The sequence below is a fragment of the Neodiprion fabricii genome, chromosome 5 (genome assembly GCF_021155785.1).
Source record: "Neodiprion fabricii isolate iyNeoFabr1 chromosome 5, iyNeoFabr1.1, whole genome shotgun sequence".
Lineage (NCBI taxonomy): Eukaryota > Metazoa > Arthropoda > Insecta > Hymenoptera > Diprionidae > Neodiprion > Neodiprion fabricii.
In genome coordinates, this window is record NC_060243.1 from 15,049,624 (window position 1) to 15,066,819 (window position 17,196).

Below are 17,196 nucleotides of genomic sequence, written 5' to 3' on the forward strand. Positions count from 1 at the left end.
AAGACTGACAAAAAAGCTGTGGTAAATAGGAAAAATACTACTGACGACAAAGAAAATATGAACAAGAAGAAGAATAATAAAAGAACGCCTGGAATAAAAATCAAAGGTTCATCTGTAAAACAGAGAGATTGGCATTTTATTTACTGCTCAGATAAATTTATTCATCCACCGTCAGAGGATTGGATTTAGTGCCATGCATGCGAAGAATGGTGCCACGAAAAATGAGCTGATATGGGAGGAAAAAAAGGCCCGTACATATGTGATTTATGTGCTTGTAACTAATATTGATCGCATTATTCATTATATTTAAGTTTTATTAATGATTCCAAAGCTTATAGTGTTAAAAACATTTAATTTAATTACATGTTATTTATGATACCATTCGCCCCGAGAATTGGGGCGATTCGGACATTTCTGTCTGTCAAGTTTTTGGTTAATATTTTGGAGAATTTATCGACAATTTAAGTTTTAAAATGTTTATTGCGTAGCTGGATTGTTACCGATTACCATTGTGTCAATAAAAGTTACATATATTTCACTTTAGTATGATTTTCATATTCCTAAAAAAAAATTGATCCGATTCGCCTCGGTCTACCCTACTACGATCGTAAGCTGAACCCGCAAGAAGTCAAAGTCGGGCAAAAGGTGTTTGTGATGAAGGATAAGGAGAAAAAATTCGGAGACCATTACACAGTCCTTATGAAGTTTTAGAAGTATTGAGTAAAGAAAATATTAAAAATCAAATGGAAAACGGTACGACGAAAGTCATACAATTAAACCGCATGAAGATAGCTCACACCCCGGAAGAATTACGCGAAGCCCCTCGAGAAAAAACAATAGACAGACACGTTCGTTTTGGACCTCAAATTAGTGAATTTCCAGGCGACATCCTTTCATCGCCTAAAGGAACGACATTGGTGCCGACAATATCTAGTGACCTTGATATGACTACGGGCTTATGTAAGAAGATTAAAGAGAAATTCGGGTGATTACCGTTATATAATAAACCGATAAAATTGGGAGAGTTAATAACCTTAGTCACAAATAAAAACAGGATAATATTCTTTTTAATTACTAAAGAAAAGGCCGATTCAAAGCCAACGTATGAAACGCTAGAAGATGCTCTAACCAAGCTCAACGAAACGTGGAAAAATTTTAACCTAACAACGCTGGCAATGCCTTCACTGGACTGCGAACCAGGGAATCTGGAGTGGAGTAAAGTACGCGAGATGCTAAAACAAAATTTTGCGGAGCAATTCAATATACGTATTTATCATGACTCGCCAGCAACTACTATGAACCTGTTAATAACATTGAATGATTACAACATTCCGCCAACAATAAAGGCTGACGCCGACTAAACCGCGGCGGACCGCGGCGGACAGCGGCGGACGGCGGCGAAATTTTCGTTTATACAGTTATCCATATACTAAGAGAATATCTTGAAACTTAACACTCTCGGTCACCACCGACTCGGCACTACTCACGTTCATCGTCTGTATTTCGCAGGCTGGCCATCCCATATTTAATTTCAAACTGCGAAAGGCCAAAAAATGATTGCATCGACAACGAAGACGATTATGTTTTCGTTTTATGTATGGGGCATTCCCTGTCAAATCGTCCATGAATTTGAGTTTTTGATTACATCGAAATTTTTATGGGTGATCTTAACTTTCAAGATATTCTCTTAGTAGGTGTTCACACTAGACGGCGGGTCACCGCGGCGATTTTTCGCGAGTTCCAGGTTGGGAATATTTCAGCGCGGCGGTGCGCCGCGCATCGCCGCCGTCGAATGTGAACACCTGACCGATGCCGAAATTCATCCCAAGTTTGAAAATAGGGCAACCTGCGTTACTTCGGTGTAAATGGTTATGGCTTACAAGGATTCTTCTCATTCTCTCCGCTGTTCTTGCGAATAATAAATGTATTCATTTTTACATCTTAAATAAATCCTACAGAAATTAAATAAATGTTACGTAAGTAATTACTTCATTTTTAAGGAAATGTAAGTAAATGTGGTTTTAGAACAACAAGTTATGATTAATGGATTATTTTATGTGAAAATATATATTTTTTTATTGTTCGGGTATAATGCCGATTTCCTGAAAACTATTTCTTATTTTACGTATGAATTTTTATGAATAAGAAATGAGAGAGTATATTTTGAGCTAGAATTTATTTCATTTTTACTATACATATATTATATGTATAAATATATTAACACTATTCCAATGGTTAATTTACTACACATTTACTAGACAAAAATGTAATTAAATGTATTATATTTGTAGATTTACTGTACATTTGCCATACAGTATTTGGAATTTACTAAACATTGCGCTAAATTCATGCAATGAATGTACAAATAAACAAATGAACACTGCAAGCGACGGGATTCGAGCCCCAGTTGGGAGAAGGTAATGTGCTAGGTTTTTTTTTTGATAGATCTAATTGTAAAATGCGTTATCATCAATGGCATTTGCTAATAAGTTGTTGAAATGCTGTTTCTGCTCACAATAAATGTTAACATCAACTATTTTTTAATATTTATTTTTTAACGAGAAATCCCGGATAGTTACCGTATAGTACAACTGGGCTTAGGCTGTCCAGCCGATCGTAACACTATTGTCCGGGAGCTGGCCGGAAAGGCTGCTCAGCGCCCGGATTGAAACCGGGAGAACTGACCAGTACCCGGCCAGTTCCCGGTTTCAATATCCGCACGGGATATATTGCATACCCTTCGACCCCTAGCGTACGGACTATGTCTGATTTATCGCCACCGGTGAGTCCCGAAGGGCTGAAACTCGGTGGACTATCCAATCTGAATACAAGCTATTAAAGACTAAAATTTCAGATCGAATTTCTGAGGTTCCGTTCATTTGTCGTTAATTGGTGGAATTGCCGTATATAGAATCTATTTTTTTTTCTTTAGATTCATGAATAAACCATAACACTTTTAAATCTGCACCTGACGCAAAAGGACCTCAAGGCGTCTGTTGAAAAACGAGACTTTAAGGGTGTCTGTTAAGGGTTGTGGTGAAATCGATATTTTTATAAAAGCATGTTTTTCTGATACCAGAGAGCCAACAATGAATAGAGATTTGTTGAAATTAACACAAGTCATTTTCGGATCTAAATTAATGTTTTTCTTATAGCACCATGCATGTGATGATAATTTAAAAAATTATGTGAATTAAATCGCATCGTTTACTATTGCAGAGGCTTCTACACAACGATGTAGTCAAGCAATTAATAACAAACGACAATCGATATAACTATATTTGATGTAGACGTAATCAAATCTGTATTATATTGTTGTCATGATGAAAAAAGCTATCGGAAAACAAACAAAAATCAGTAACGCTACCGCCGTAAAGCGAAGTTCCGTTAATTCGTATTTTCAGCTCTTGAATAGGTCTTTCCGTTGTAATAGTTTGTACATATTAATTTACTTCAATAATGAATGAAGAAACATTAATTCTCCTGATTAAGCCGTACACCGAATTGTACGACATGAGTGACCCAAAGTATTCAAACCAGCAGCGGAAAGACTAATGCTGGGAAGATATTGCTAAAGCAATGAAAGAGACAGGTAAGTCCAAAAAAAAATAATTACAATTTGTCTTAACATACACATTCATCGAAATCCGTGACTGTGTGTTTATGTTTTAAAAATAAAATTTATTCAACGAAACACATAATCCATATTGGTTAAAACATGCACAAGCTACTGGGTAACCCTGATTATGTAGGAAACGATATAAATTTTTGTCGTAAATATGATATTTCAGCGCCAAGGCACGGCAATTTAGAGTATGTCCAAAAATGTACGAGCACTAAAACTCAAATAAATACCTGTAATTTTTTTTTGAACTATACAAATGATTAAAAATTTGCGTAACCAACAATTTATGTAACTTTACACATAGAAAGAGCCTGCTTATGGTAAATCGGCCACGGAAAGGTATTTAAATAATACTTGGAGAATATGTAGGTAGTAATAAAATAATAAGATCCAGAAAGTTTCAAATCCCTCATACAATTGATTTTCGAGAAAAAGCAAAATACGTAAAAAACAAAAAATTTTTTTTTATCTGAAATGACTAAATCGATTTACATAAATTTTTAATATGTTTTGGGGGTTGATAATAGATCGTATGAAAAAAATTGAGAACTATGCAGCTTCATGAGATCCTCTTACAAAAAAATTCGATTTTTTCGCCGTGATACAATTTTGGTATAACTTTCAATCTTTTTCTTAAAGTATTATATATTACCCTGCAACGTTATGATATTTTCAGATTTATAAAGACGGTATACCATAGTGGCAAAAAATAGAAACCACTTTTTGGCAGAAATAATAAATTGATTTATATGTTTGTAGTTCAATTTTTTTAATTTCAACGCATATTTACTTAAACTGTGTCTATTAAAAATAATATTTCATATTAAAACAACAACAATCATTCATTTTTTTATTTTCAATAATTAAAACAGTCTAATGTCAATAACGAATTTTCTATTAATTTGAACAAATATTTCAAGGAACAATTTTTTATTATAAAACTAGATTATTCATATTTAAAAAACTTTAGGTATAGACATAATCAAAAATTATCAAATTAATGAAAGACAAGAACATTTGTTTTTATTTTTGCGTTACTATTGAGAATTTTTTGGAAAATTCATCTGTTTTAAAATTATTCCGAAGGTTGTTACAAGAGGGCATCTCATGTAAAATTTCTGTGTGGTACCCACGATCTGTTTGTACTCTACGACTCTCGGGCTCGTCGATTGGTCGGTTGACTGTCCAGACCTGTACGTGAGACCCTGGGTGTCGCGTAAGAATTTTACATGACAGATCCCATCTAGCGACAAATGTTTGAATAATCTTTGAAAAATTTGATTTCTCTCAAAAAATTCTCAATAATAACGCAAAAATAAAAACCAATTTTTGTCTTTCATTAATTCTATAATTTTTGGTTACGTCTATGTCTCAAGATTATAAAAATATACAAATAATCGGGTTTTACAATAAGAGGTTGGTTCTAAAAATATTAGTTAAAATCAACGTTCAATTGATTACAGATATTTAACTGTTGTAATTTTTGAATTCGACAAAGCAATGATAGTTGTAGTTTTCAATATGGAATATTATTTTTTATATATATAATTTATGTACAGATGCGTAAAAATCAAAACAAAAAGAGTCAAACATATAAATAAATTCATTATTTTGGCTAAAAAGTGGTTTTTATTTTTTAGTACTGTGGCGTACCGTTATCAATAATCTTCGAACTTCATGACGATGTAGGGTAATATAAAATGGTTTAAAAAAAGTTTCACAGTTTTGCGAAAATTGAATCGTGATGAAAAAATTAAATTTAAACACATACAATTTTTTTTTAACCAATCTCATAAAGCTATATAGCTCTTAAATTTTTTTTTATAATATGAGTTCAGTATCACATAAATAGTATCACCGTTTTTCCGCTAAATAGTTGATATGACTCTTTCTTATCGTCTCGTGGCCGAGTCCGTCTAATTAGGCTCAAAAAGTAGTCTACTATACACTCTCAAATATGCCACATATACAGTCTCTAATGTGCCTCTGCGACGAAATCTGTAACAAATATTATCAGTGTGAAACATGTTAAAAATATTATCAAAACATATTCAAAATTTAGATTAATCGGTTCAGTCAATCTTGTGAACATTTTTTCTTTTTTTTTTTTTAATATTTTGCTATTTCTCGAATACCAATTGTGTTAGACATGAGGACGTTGAGGATCTTATTATATTATTAGTACATACATATTTACTAAGAGTAATTTAAATATGTTTCCAGGGCTAATTGACCATGTTTATACCCCTAGGACCTTCGTTAGAAAGTTATTCAACTCTGAAAATATGTAAGAAAATGCTATTCAAAAAAATTAAAATCAAAGTCATTGAATTGCCACAATAATCATGACAAACCATACATCAGATCCAAAATTAACAGGGTTTCAACTAGTGTTTTGGCATTAGTTTGTTAAATTAATGTGGTTGAAACGACAGTTGACTGCTAACATGCTATCAAATATTTCTTCTTCCTAGTCGAACGATTTGAGTCTGCCATTCAACCGAACCTTCTTCCGACACAAAATAGTTTTTGAATGTTTCCCTCACAGCTATAGACTGGTTGCATTACCCCCCACATTTCGAATTTCTTGTAATGCTGGAATGTCACCTTCCACATGATGAAGATGAGTTCCGAGGACATCATTCCGTAGAAAGTTATGTAGGCAGCATGTTTCCAATACGACATTGTCCACGTGTTCCGGTTTCATTCTTATCCGTCTTTGATAAATTCAAAATTTTTGTGATAAAATTCCGAATGCATTTTCTGATATTCTTCGTGCGCGGGACAATCTGTAATTGAAGATCCTTTTAGCTTCGTCATCTTTGAGTTGAGGCCCTGGATATGGACGCATAATATTTTTTTTCAAAGGAAATGCCTCGTCACCTACAATTACGTGAGGTTCTGGCTCATTAGTGCCGGACAGAGGCTTAGCAGGTGATATATTTAATCTGCCATCATTTATTGCTTTTCCAAAAGCGCAGTTGGCAATAATCCCCCCATCACTGTTTTCCCCGTATGCACATCAATTGCAACAAATCGGTAGTCAGCATCCACAAGTGCCATCAGCACAATGCTGAAAGTGTTCTTGTAATTGAAGGATAAGGAACCACTGTTACCGGGTGACTCTATCACAATATGCTTTCCGTCCATGGCACCGATACAGTTGGAGAAATTCCGTCTTTTCGAAAATACGTTTTCAATTGATTTCCACATTTCCAAGGTCGGTACAGGTAGAACTATTGGTGACAGCCGCCTCCAGATTACTTCGCAAGTCTCGTGTACTATTGAACGAACTGTAGTATGTCCCATGTGATAGCTAAATGCTATAGTTCCGAATGAGTCACCTGTCGTTAGAAATCTGAAAAAAAGAACAACAATAAAAAATAGTATTGCATAAAGTGTATTGTTTTAATTTTGATATTGATTAAAAAATTTATTCAGCTGAAGACTGTAAGCTGGCATGGCGCAGATTACGAGATGCTTTTACAAAGGCTAAAAAAATTCGCCAATCAAAAAAATTGAGCAGCAGCCTCGAAGAAACGGCCATGGAGATTTGAACACCAAATGGCATTTCTCGCTCCATATATGTCCGAAAGAGAATCGCGGTCTAACGTTGCAAAATCATTGAGTACACCAGAGTCTCAGCTTTCGAGTATTGAAGAAGAGCCAGCATCTAATATTTCTGACGGCGACGAGAGCGATAATGACTCAAGCTCAATGAACAATCATAGTGAGTGATATTCTCGAAACGGATAAACGTGTGTTCGATGAGGTCGAGTACGATATCGTAATTTTTGCATCACTTATGGCAATTTTGTAAGCTCTGTTTCGAAACATTATCTGTTAAAGATAAAATCCCCGGAGTTTATAAGTAATTGTTCATTGAACCAATACATCGATTTTAATGGATTATTTTAAATATGAACATCAAACACTCCGTAATCAAAATATCGTTACATGAAAGTCACGACTTATATAGCTTCGAAGATATATCAAAAAAACTTGTATAAAATGTTTTAAAGTTCTCCCTGTTGTAAAAGGCGACTGCTATGGGTTACCGCAACCAAGTGTGGCATTTGAGCGTTAAAAGACGCTTGTAACAGAAACCTACAAAATCAATAGAATTAAACAAATCAAATCTAATCCATAAAACTCTAAATAAACAAAGGCTACTCAATTATTTTGATTACTTCGATGGATTGCTTAACATTTGTTTGTACCAAAGATCATATGTTCTAATTCAATCATTTTAGTAGAGAATTTCTAGAAATAGTAGCATGTTTTTCATGTGAGTTTCAAGCGTTAGATTTGATTGTTTTAAAATTATTGTAATTCCACCTTGATTCTCAAGGTTTTCCTTACACAATTATTTTATGGTAGATTCAGGGTATTTTGTTCTCGGAAATTAAAATATGTATCTTTCAAATAGTTATGTTCTAGGCAGCCTGTTGATATTCGTCCTTTCTTGCCGGGCCTGCGTGATACTATTGTTTTATTAGGTGATGTGTAATATAAACACTCGCGATCACATCAAGGGGAGGTACCTGGGGGAACGGCGATAAAAACAGGTAAACTTTGTGAATTTTTATCTCAAAAACCAATTTTTTGATTGGATCTTTTTTTTTATTTGATAATATGTACATTGGGGTATGTGTATAATTTTTTTTTACATACATTCGTTGAGCGGCATATTGACGGAATGGCAACCGTTTTAATTTAGATTACGTAACTTAATTAAAATTTAATTTAAATTAAACAGTATTTTTAAGTATTTTTAAGTATGTCAGACACTTGGAACTCTGTAATCCGGATAATTTTGTTCAGTTTCATAATTTTGATGAACTAATATTATGGATATTAAAAATAAAGCCTGCCAAAATAATTTTTTTTTTTAATTGTATTCTGATTAATTGGAGACAATTTGGTGTAATTTCTACGTTTTGCAATTTTTTGTTTTGATTTATGGCATGAATCCATTTTTTAATGGAACTATAAGCGAAAGAGAAGCCTTTTTCCAATGGTAGTGTATATTTATTTACAAATTATAACAGATTCGAACGAGAAAATGTGAATCGATTTCCATCTAACGAGATGAACGAGTTATTCGTAAGTGGATGAATAGTGACCGACAAAAAACAATATAATAAAATCGCCTACGACTACGCGTAAATTACCATTTGTAAATTGTTATCATTGATGGAATGTTTTCACAACTGTACGCTTGTAAAACGGGGCTCTGAACCAGTGCGATTAACTGTATATGATGTTTGGGTCTTTAAAGTCTTCTATCAATTAAAATGTCGTACCTTGTATTCTATGACGAGGACAGCGTTCAATATAGAGCCTACCGATGAAAAATGGGGACATTAATCGAAAAAAGCCTCTAGCAAACGGCCCTGAACTTGATTGTTTGACACACAAAAATGCAAGTCTTATAGGCTTCAGAGCACGTCCGGAAAAAGGAGTTATCGGGTCAGAAAGGGGTACCTTAAATTTTTTCAATTTTTCTTTCATTACGTTGCAGCCGCGGGAATTGTACTGTTGGATCATTCTCCTATGGTATGGCCCGGAACATTCATAATAAACAATCATTGCAATTCGTTACGAATTATATTAATTCTTGATATGATAAACTTTGGAAAATTATCAAAATCGCCATCTTTCCTACAAGTGTTACCATTTTAAGCAAGATTGCGTCTTCGGTCCGTATGACAAATTTCTTTATTTACAATTTTTAATGACCCCGTTTTGCCACTTAACAATATCAAATTTCGTATCCCCATTTTGCACCGGCAGGCCATACATATATGGTGTAATAAACTACTCGGCAAAAACATTAAATGATCACTTGAATTTTACATCAAAACACACATTTTAAAAATGCTTTCTCTTCGTGACCAAATGAACAGATTCAGATAAATAAAATCAAGTTTGAAAGCTAAAAATTTCTACGTTAAATCCCTTTTTCAAATTTTATTTTGTCAATAACTCAGCAAGTCACTCCACTTCGAAATGAAATCCGCAGAATGGGTAATTTTTTTCACGAAGTCTGCACCGTGTGCAATAAAAATCGTAAAAATATTGCATTACACGGGTTCTGGAGCTTGGAACCTTTCCTTTGTAAGTAGTTTTTTCATATTTTTCGTTAGATTATCTTTTAGAAAGAAATGAACTTCTAATTTTTTTCGCGCATGCCTTTTGGAAGTTTCGAGATGTGAAATGAATGCGACAGCCGCAAGAAGAGAACAGAGATCAATTTTTAGAGATTGCTCGATGCGTTTGAAGGTCCTAACTTTTTTAGCAGTTTTGGCTGTTTTTGTTATTTAAAAAATGATTTACACTCTGAGGAGTTCAAATCGGGGTGAACTAAAATTTGTAGGTACATCCCTTCCATATCCCGGCTTAGTTGAAAAAATTATAATTGCGCTAAAAACAACGTTGAGTAAGGATCAGATTCCAAAATTGTGTTTCTCTGAGACCCCACATTTTTGTCATCACTTTTATTTTACTTGCACAAACAACCCTGCCTCAAACGTACTGACTTTAAAATTATACGTTAAAGTCGGTATTCGGGCCAACTGGACCCCAGTTGAAGTGACTTTGGTTAAAATTAAAATATATCTATATTAGGGCGTCCGGAAAAAAAAGATTATTTTTTCGATCTCGCATAAAAATTTGTTAATTCAAGACGTTTCAAGAATACTCGCGAAAAATCAGCTATATTAAAAAATTTTGAGAGGTCGCTTAAGTTTTTTTAAATTAACAAAACCCTTCAATTTTTTTTTTTTATTAACTAATTCTTTTTTTTTATTGTTTTTATGGCTTTTCTTCATGTCTCGTAATTCATTTCTATTATTTAGGATGTCGACTTCGAGAATAAAACAGGTTTGTTAATATTTAGAGTGAAAGCCGGATAGTTGCCCCATTTTTCGAAAAAGCTTTATTTTTTTTTAAATATGAACTTGCTGAAAATTATTCAGTATGTATCTCATGACGTAGGTCTTTTATCTTCTATAATAGCCTATTTTTGTATACATAATTAACAATGGTTCTGAATAAATTCTGTTTTATTTCACCTCTCAGAAAAGGGATAGTTGCCTACTATGGCGGATAGTAGCCTAGCGTGGAAAATGCTTCGGGGGATACTTGCCTTGTGCGGGGATAGTGACTTCGGTATGATTTTTATTTTGGATAGAAAGAAATTTATATCAATTAAAGTAATCTTTATTATTTATTTAACAGTCTTTATAATTTACTGAAATCTTTTATTAAGTACTATTTGAAACATTAATTAACGTTATTAAATAGTTTTCAGATTTAATTATTTAAATTATAAAAATATACCTTGAGTTAGCAGTTGCTGGTTACTCTTTTCGTAGCGTCTTCTTAAGGTTCGAGAGGATATTCTGTATGTTCGAGAAATTTCATTGATACCTTTTTTTTTTTTTTGTCTCAATTCTGCGAAGGCAAGTCCTAAGCTATCTTCTGTCCAGTTGGTGTTGCGTGGCACCACCAGTGCCGGCGCTAGCCCACGGCTGGTCCCGGGCGAGCCTTGAAAATCGGGCCCCTTATCAGAAATTTTTGGACCACTGAAGTCTTAAAGTGGGACTTTGCGAGATTTTTGTTCGCAAAAGATGCTATAATATCGCTGAAATTCAACTCGTTGCAAATTCCATGCTCAATTGACATCGCAGCTAAACCATTCAGTCGATCTTGGCACATAGTGGATCGCAGGTAAGTTTTGATGAGCTTTAGCTTTGAGAAGGTCCTTTCACCCGACGCGGAGGTTACTGGTAATGTTAAGAAAATTCTTAAGGTCACAGTGAAATTTGGATATATCTCATCCAGACCTTTATCAATAATGTGCGATATCATAACGAGTGCACTCAAGTCGGTCATTCCAGCGGCTACGAAGTAAGCTTTTAAAGATTCCAGTTCTTCGGCAAGCTCCCGACCATCAATGTCACTGTTCTCGTCTTCACCAGTCAGATAATTTTCTAAAGCCTTGGACTTAGTCAAAATTTGGGTTCTGTCCAATCTCATAAAGTTATCCGAGTTTCGGATGATACTAAATGGTTCACAAACGTTTTGGGTCATTTCGAAACGTTCGCGTAGGCTTGATATCGCTATATCGCATAATTTGTTGAAAAATTCAATTTCTAACCTTTTCATCGGATCGCTAGGTCGTTCGTCGTGCTGAGACTCATAATCAAAGAATCGTCTTGTTCGTGGGGTACGTGATTCGGGTAAAGTTTGTGAAATATCTAACTTCTCAGCCATTTTTTTAGCGGTGGCTATGCAAGTTTCGAAACCGGATTCTCGAAAAGTTTGTAATTGAAGAAGAGCACCATCAATCATGTTCATCGCAGTATGCAAATCAACTTTCGGACATTGTAAAGCTTTACTGATTTTGTTGATCACTTGCAGTACATCATACCATACTACCAATCTAATCAGAAAAGACAATGACTCAATTTCGAAACATAGGCCTCTCAGTTCCGATCTCAGCTTTGCATCTTTACCTTGCGACATTCGACAAAGTTCCTGCAACGCATCTCTGATTTCTGCTACTTGGAACCTCACAGTTTTTACAGCATTTATTTTCCCTTCCCAGCGAGTTTTAGGCAATGATTTCACACTGATATTAACATGCTCCTTCAATATTTGCCACCTCTGGGTTGAAGCAGCGAAGACTGCGAATAGCCTTTGAAGAACACCAAAGAATAGTTCAGCTGTGACGGACGAATGTCCGGCATCTGAAACTACTAGGTTGAGGTTGTGACAACTGCAGGAAACGAAAAACGCTCTTTTATTATCCTTCAAAATTCTGGCCTGAACACCACTATTTTTACCTTTCATATTACTGCCATTGTCATACCCTTGACCCCGACAGTTATTCAATTCAAGATTGTTTGATTTCAAGATATCTAACAACGTTTCATACAATCCCTTACCCGTTGTATCGTCTACAACAACGAAGCCAATGAAATGCTCGCAAATTTCCACGGTGTTTTTAGACACAGTGACAAATCGAACAACGGCAGTCATTTGTTCTTCATGACTAATATCGGAGGTGCAGTCTAAAATTATGGAGTAATATTTCGCGGCTACCACTCGCCTGCTAATTTCTTTGAAAATTGCATTACCCAGTATGTCAATGAATTCGTTCTGAGTTTCCTTTCCCAAATAGTGAACGCGCTGGAGGTCCCCACTTTGAACTCGACGTACATGTTCGCTTAAAATAGGATCGAATTTCGCCATCAGTTCAACTTGGCTCAAGAAATTACCGTTATTCGGCTCGTATAATCGATCGACAGTACCTCGAAATGCCATATTCCGCTTAGCTAAATGCTTAATTATTTCAACGAGTCTTTCAAGTACTTGTTTCCAATAGGTTTCCTCTCTTTGGATTAAATTTTGATTCTCATCATCGATGGTTTTTCTACAATCTAAACGGACTTCGAGTTCTTTCCAGTCTGTCATGCATTCAATGTGCATTTTGGATTTTTCATGCGAGCTCAAACTGTCTTGCAAGTGCCGCCAGGATCTAAATCCGGTCGATTGCAATTGGGTTGGAATGTTGCGGAGGCCGAACAATTTGCAACAAAAACAATAAACGGAATCCTTAGTCTCTGAATAAATTAACCAGGATCTCTCCATTTTTTCGCCATTCTTCAGGGTTCGATAACAATTTTCTATGGTGAAGCGCCGGCGATCTGTATCAAAAGGAAAAATTGTATTCCGATCTATTTTTGTAGGCCCTAGCTTTACCAATGCTACGCGTGAACTGTCGCTGATGTTATTCGGCCACTTAGCAGGATCTTGCCAATCAATATTTGATACTGTAGAATCTTTTTCTATAACTTTTTCTGCCAAGTTGTTTCTATCTGTAGCTATCGTCATATCTCCGGTATTCACTGACTGAGCGTCCAAATTTCCATCAGAATCTACGGTGGCCTTGGAAGGTGGACAAGCGGGGTCTAAATCATCCGTGGTTTGGCTAGATTCACCACCCTCATTATCAGACCTCAACCGCTTAACATAGCCTTGAAAAAAAACAGCACTTTTTTTGTCCGCTTCACATCGAGCTTTTTTTAATTTCCGCTTTTGGGACCCTGATAAGTCTTTGGGCTTGTTCATAAGGACTATCGACTATGACTTGTGCAATCCAACAATTACAAAAATAAATTCAGAAAAATTCGATCAAATCGTAATTTATGCAATGTAAGTCAAGTTGAACGCGGTTAATTAATGTTAAGTAATATGAATATCCGTAGAAATGCCTATATTAAAGATTGTGCCCTAAACGTGATCGGCCGCTGCCTGACCGGAACGTCGGCAGCTTCTGAATAAATGTCTCGTCGATATCCGAGAGTTTGCAAATTACTAGTAATTTCAAAAGAGCATCGAGAATAAAAAATAAGAAACAACAATAGGTAGCGAGAAAATTTTCAAGAAATGTTCACGTTGTTGAAAGAGTTCCTATGGAATATGCGAATACAGCGGTTCAGCTAGACAGAGCGTAGCAGTGAATCCACAGTCCATACAAGTTACAAGCAGCGTGGTCTGATAGTATCTCTGGGCACGCCGCGCCGCACGACGTAGCTTGACGTTTGAGCTATAAACTGGCGCATGCGCAGCAGCCGAACAAATTGTGGTGGGGGCCGTCGGTCCAGCCAACACCCCGCGCGGTCCGTGCTCGCCGGTAACCTAGTACAGCAGCGTGAGCCGTACAATGTTTCTACAAGGGCCCAATCGTTCAACCTCATTTTATAATTTTTTTTCATATTTTTTTTCTTACACCTATCATCTCGATGTTCACACACAGGATAATGTATTATCGCAGTTAACCTTATTCCGAAAAAAATTCTTATTTTCTTCAGTCTTTGGGCCCCCTCGGGAACAGGGCCCCGGGCGGTTGCCCGGTTAGCCCATACCTAGCGCCGGCGCTGGTTTCGGCCATATACACATATGTTACAATACATGCACTACACACATAAGTACATTACAACAAGTTGAATAACCGTTTGGATGTTTGGGACATCAACTATATATTCGTTTGAAGAATATGTGGAATAGTTTAAACGGAGAGTGTAGTTCACAATATCGGTAAGAAAAGTTATACGTGAGGTTGTTGAGTGTTGAAATAGACTTGATCGTGTCGAACGTTGGAACAGGAATGGTACCGAGGTAAAGAGCAGGGGTAGAAGAAGGTGTGCAAATTCAAAATGGTGAGGAATAGAATTGGCAGAGTCGATAAAAAGCGAATGGCGTGAGCCACAACGGAAATAGGTAGGATAGGAATGAGACGATAAGGTTACTACAAGGATGATGGGAGAGTGACGATATGAGGGTGACGTGGGGCGATACGCCGGACGTAACAACGTCACGTTTCCGAAATACTTATTGTTTTTGATTTACAAAAAAAAAATGCTTATAATACTTAAAAAATTAAAAGTTTCAAAAACAAAGATTAAAAATGAATTGCCTTATGTTGGGATTATGGATGTTGGTGTGATTAATTTTAATCAAATAATCAAAGATTTATTTTAGGAAGATTGTTCTTTTTATTTGTAATAGAGTATCGAAGGTATGTCTTTCCAAACTGAAGGATCAGAGTGAACTGCCAGAGTGGACTGGCTCCTTGGAGCCATACCACTGCAGCTGTACTGTTAAAAATATATATTTCAAGGGTCTATACCATGTGCAAAATTATACCTGGTTATATGGCTCTGTTCGAGTGCTCCCATCCTTACTTCCAGAAAACCATAAAAGCAATCGCTACAGGGCTGACAATGTGTTTACCAGATGTTGCAAAAAGTGAAAACTTTCACTTTTAAAACAAATAGACAAAACTTAAATATGAGAAATATAATATCACAAAAGAGAGAAACTTTTGTAGACGAACTCAATATTTCAACACGCCCCCTCAAAAGTTAATCTCTTTTACGATTTACAATAATAATGAAAATTATAATATATATATTTGATAACTTAAAATAAAAGTTGAATACAATACTTTTTAATAATGATCGACATACCTTCCGTTTACTCTTTGTCTGGGACGGTTGTTACTAACCGTGTACATAATGATCCGACATTTGTCTTTACGATAAGGGAAACCCAGAAAAACCTTATCAGATCATAAAACCAAAAAAAATTACAATAATAATATTGCATCTAGATATTACTTAATATTTACTAATCCATCTTCCAATGCCATCTTCGCCCTTAACTCCAGGAATCTAAACTTTGGTAGTGGCTTGGTCAGCAAGTCTGCAATCTGCTGATCTGTTGGAATATGTTTAATAATTATAACCTTTTTCTCACATTGATCCCGAGAGAAATGATATTTGATGTCAATATGTTTGGATCTTTTGTGGCTTGTTGGATTATTAGCGATGCCAATACATCCAGTGTTATCTTCATATATTAAGATAGGTTCTTTAGTTTCCAGGTTTATGCCTGCTGCTAAAGTTTTCAACCATATTGCCTCCTTGACAGCTTCATACAGAGCCATATATTCAGCCTCTGTAGATGAACCTGCCACAGATGCCTGCCTTTTTGTGTTCCAACATATTGTACATCTATCATACAACTTAAATAAGTAACCCGTTGTACTTTTTCTTTTATGTTCTAACTCAGGATTATCATTTCCTCCCCAATTAGAGTCAACGTGCCCTGTAAATATGTTATTATATGTTCCTTGTACATATTTCAATTTTAGATTTATAGTACCTTGTAAGTATCTAAGCACTCGTTTTAAACATTGCCAAAGTTCTCGATTATTTTTGTTCATATATCTGCTCAGTAAGCTTATAGTTAAAGTTAGATCGGGCCTTGTACATACCATTAAATACATTAGACATCCAATGAGACTTCGACACGGAGCATCGTACTTCTCATCGGATTCCAATGCCTCATAATCCAAATTACATTCTAACGGTGTACTTACAGGGTTACAACCTGCCATGTTAAATTTTTCTAATACTGTTTTAATATATGTGCTTTGATCTAGTGTTGTGATATTATTTTGTCGAGTAACTCTAATGCCTAAAAAGAATTTTACCTCCTTTAAATCAACCATTGAAAATTTATTCATTAAATAATTTTTAAAATTCTGCATTGTATTTTCATCAGCAGTACATATCACTAGATCATCCACATATAACACAACATAAATATTTTTAGAAACATCTCCTCTATTTAGTATGTACATGCACCGATCTCCATAAGAATTTGTAAAACCTTTTTCTAAAAGAGTCTTTTCAAATAATTCAAACCAACATCTGGCAGCTTGTTTCAAGCCATATAATGCTTTGTTTAGTTTACAAACTTGGTTGTCCTCACCTTTTACACCCTCAGGTACCCGCATATATATTTCCTCCTTTAACTCACCATTCAAAAACGCAGTTTTGACATCCATCTGGTGGGCTAACAAACCATGTTGATTTGAAAAGGCTATTAAAAATCTAAAGGTCGAAATTCTTGCAACCGGAGCAAAAGTTTCATCATAATCTACAAGATATTTTTGACTAAAACCTCTGGCAACTAAACGAGCTTTATACTTT

General features: G+C 35.3%; 1 protein-coding gene across 1 annotated transcript; it reads right to left on the reverse strand.

The window, feature by feature from the left end:
* Positions 1-11,149: 11,149 nt before the first annotated feature.
* On the reverse strand, positions 11,150-13,765 carry LOC124181981 (zinc finger MYM-type protein 1-like). Its single transcript, XM_046568754.1, has one exon. It carries the CDS (start codon positions 13,763-13,765, stop codon positions 11,150-11,152), a length of 2,616 nt encoding a protein of 871 aa, XP_046424710.1.
* Positions 13,766-17,196: the final 3,431 nt, after the last annotated feature.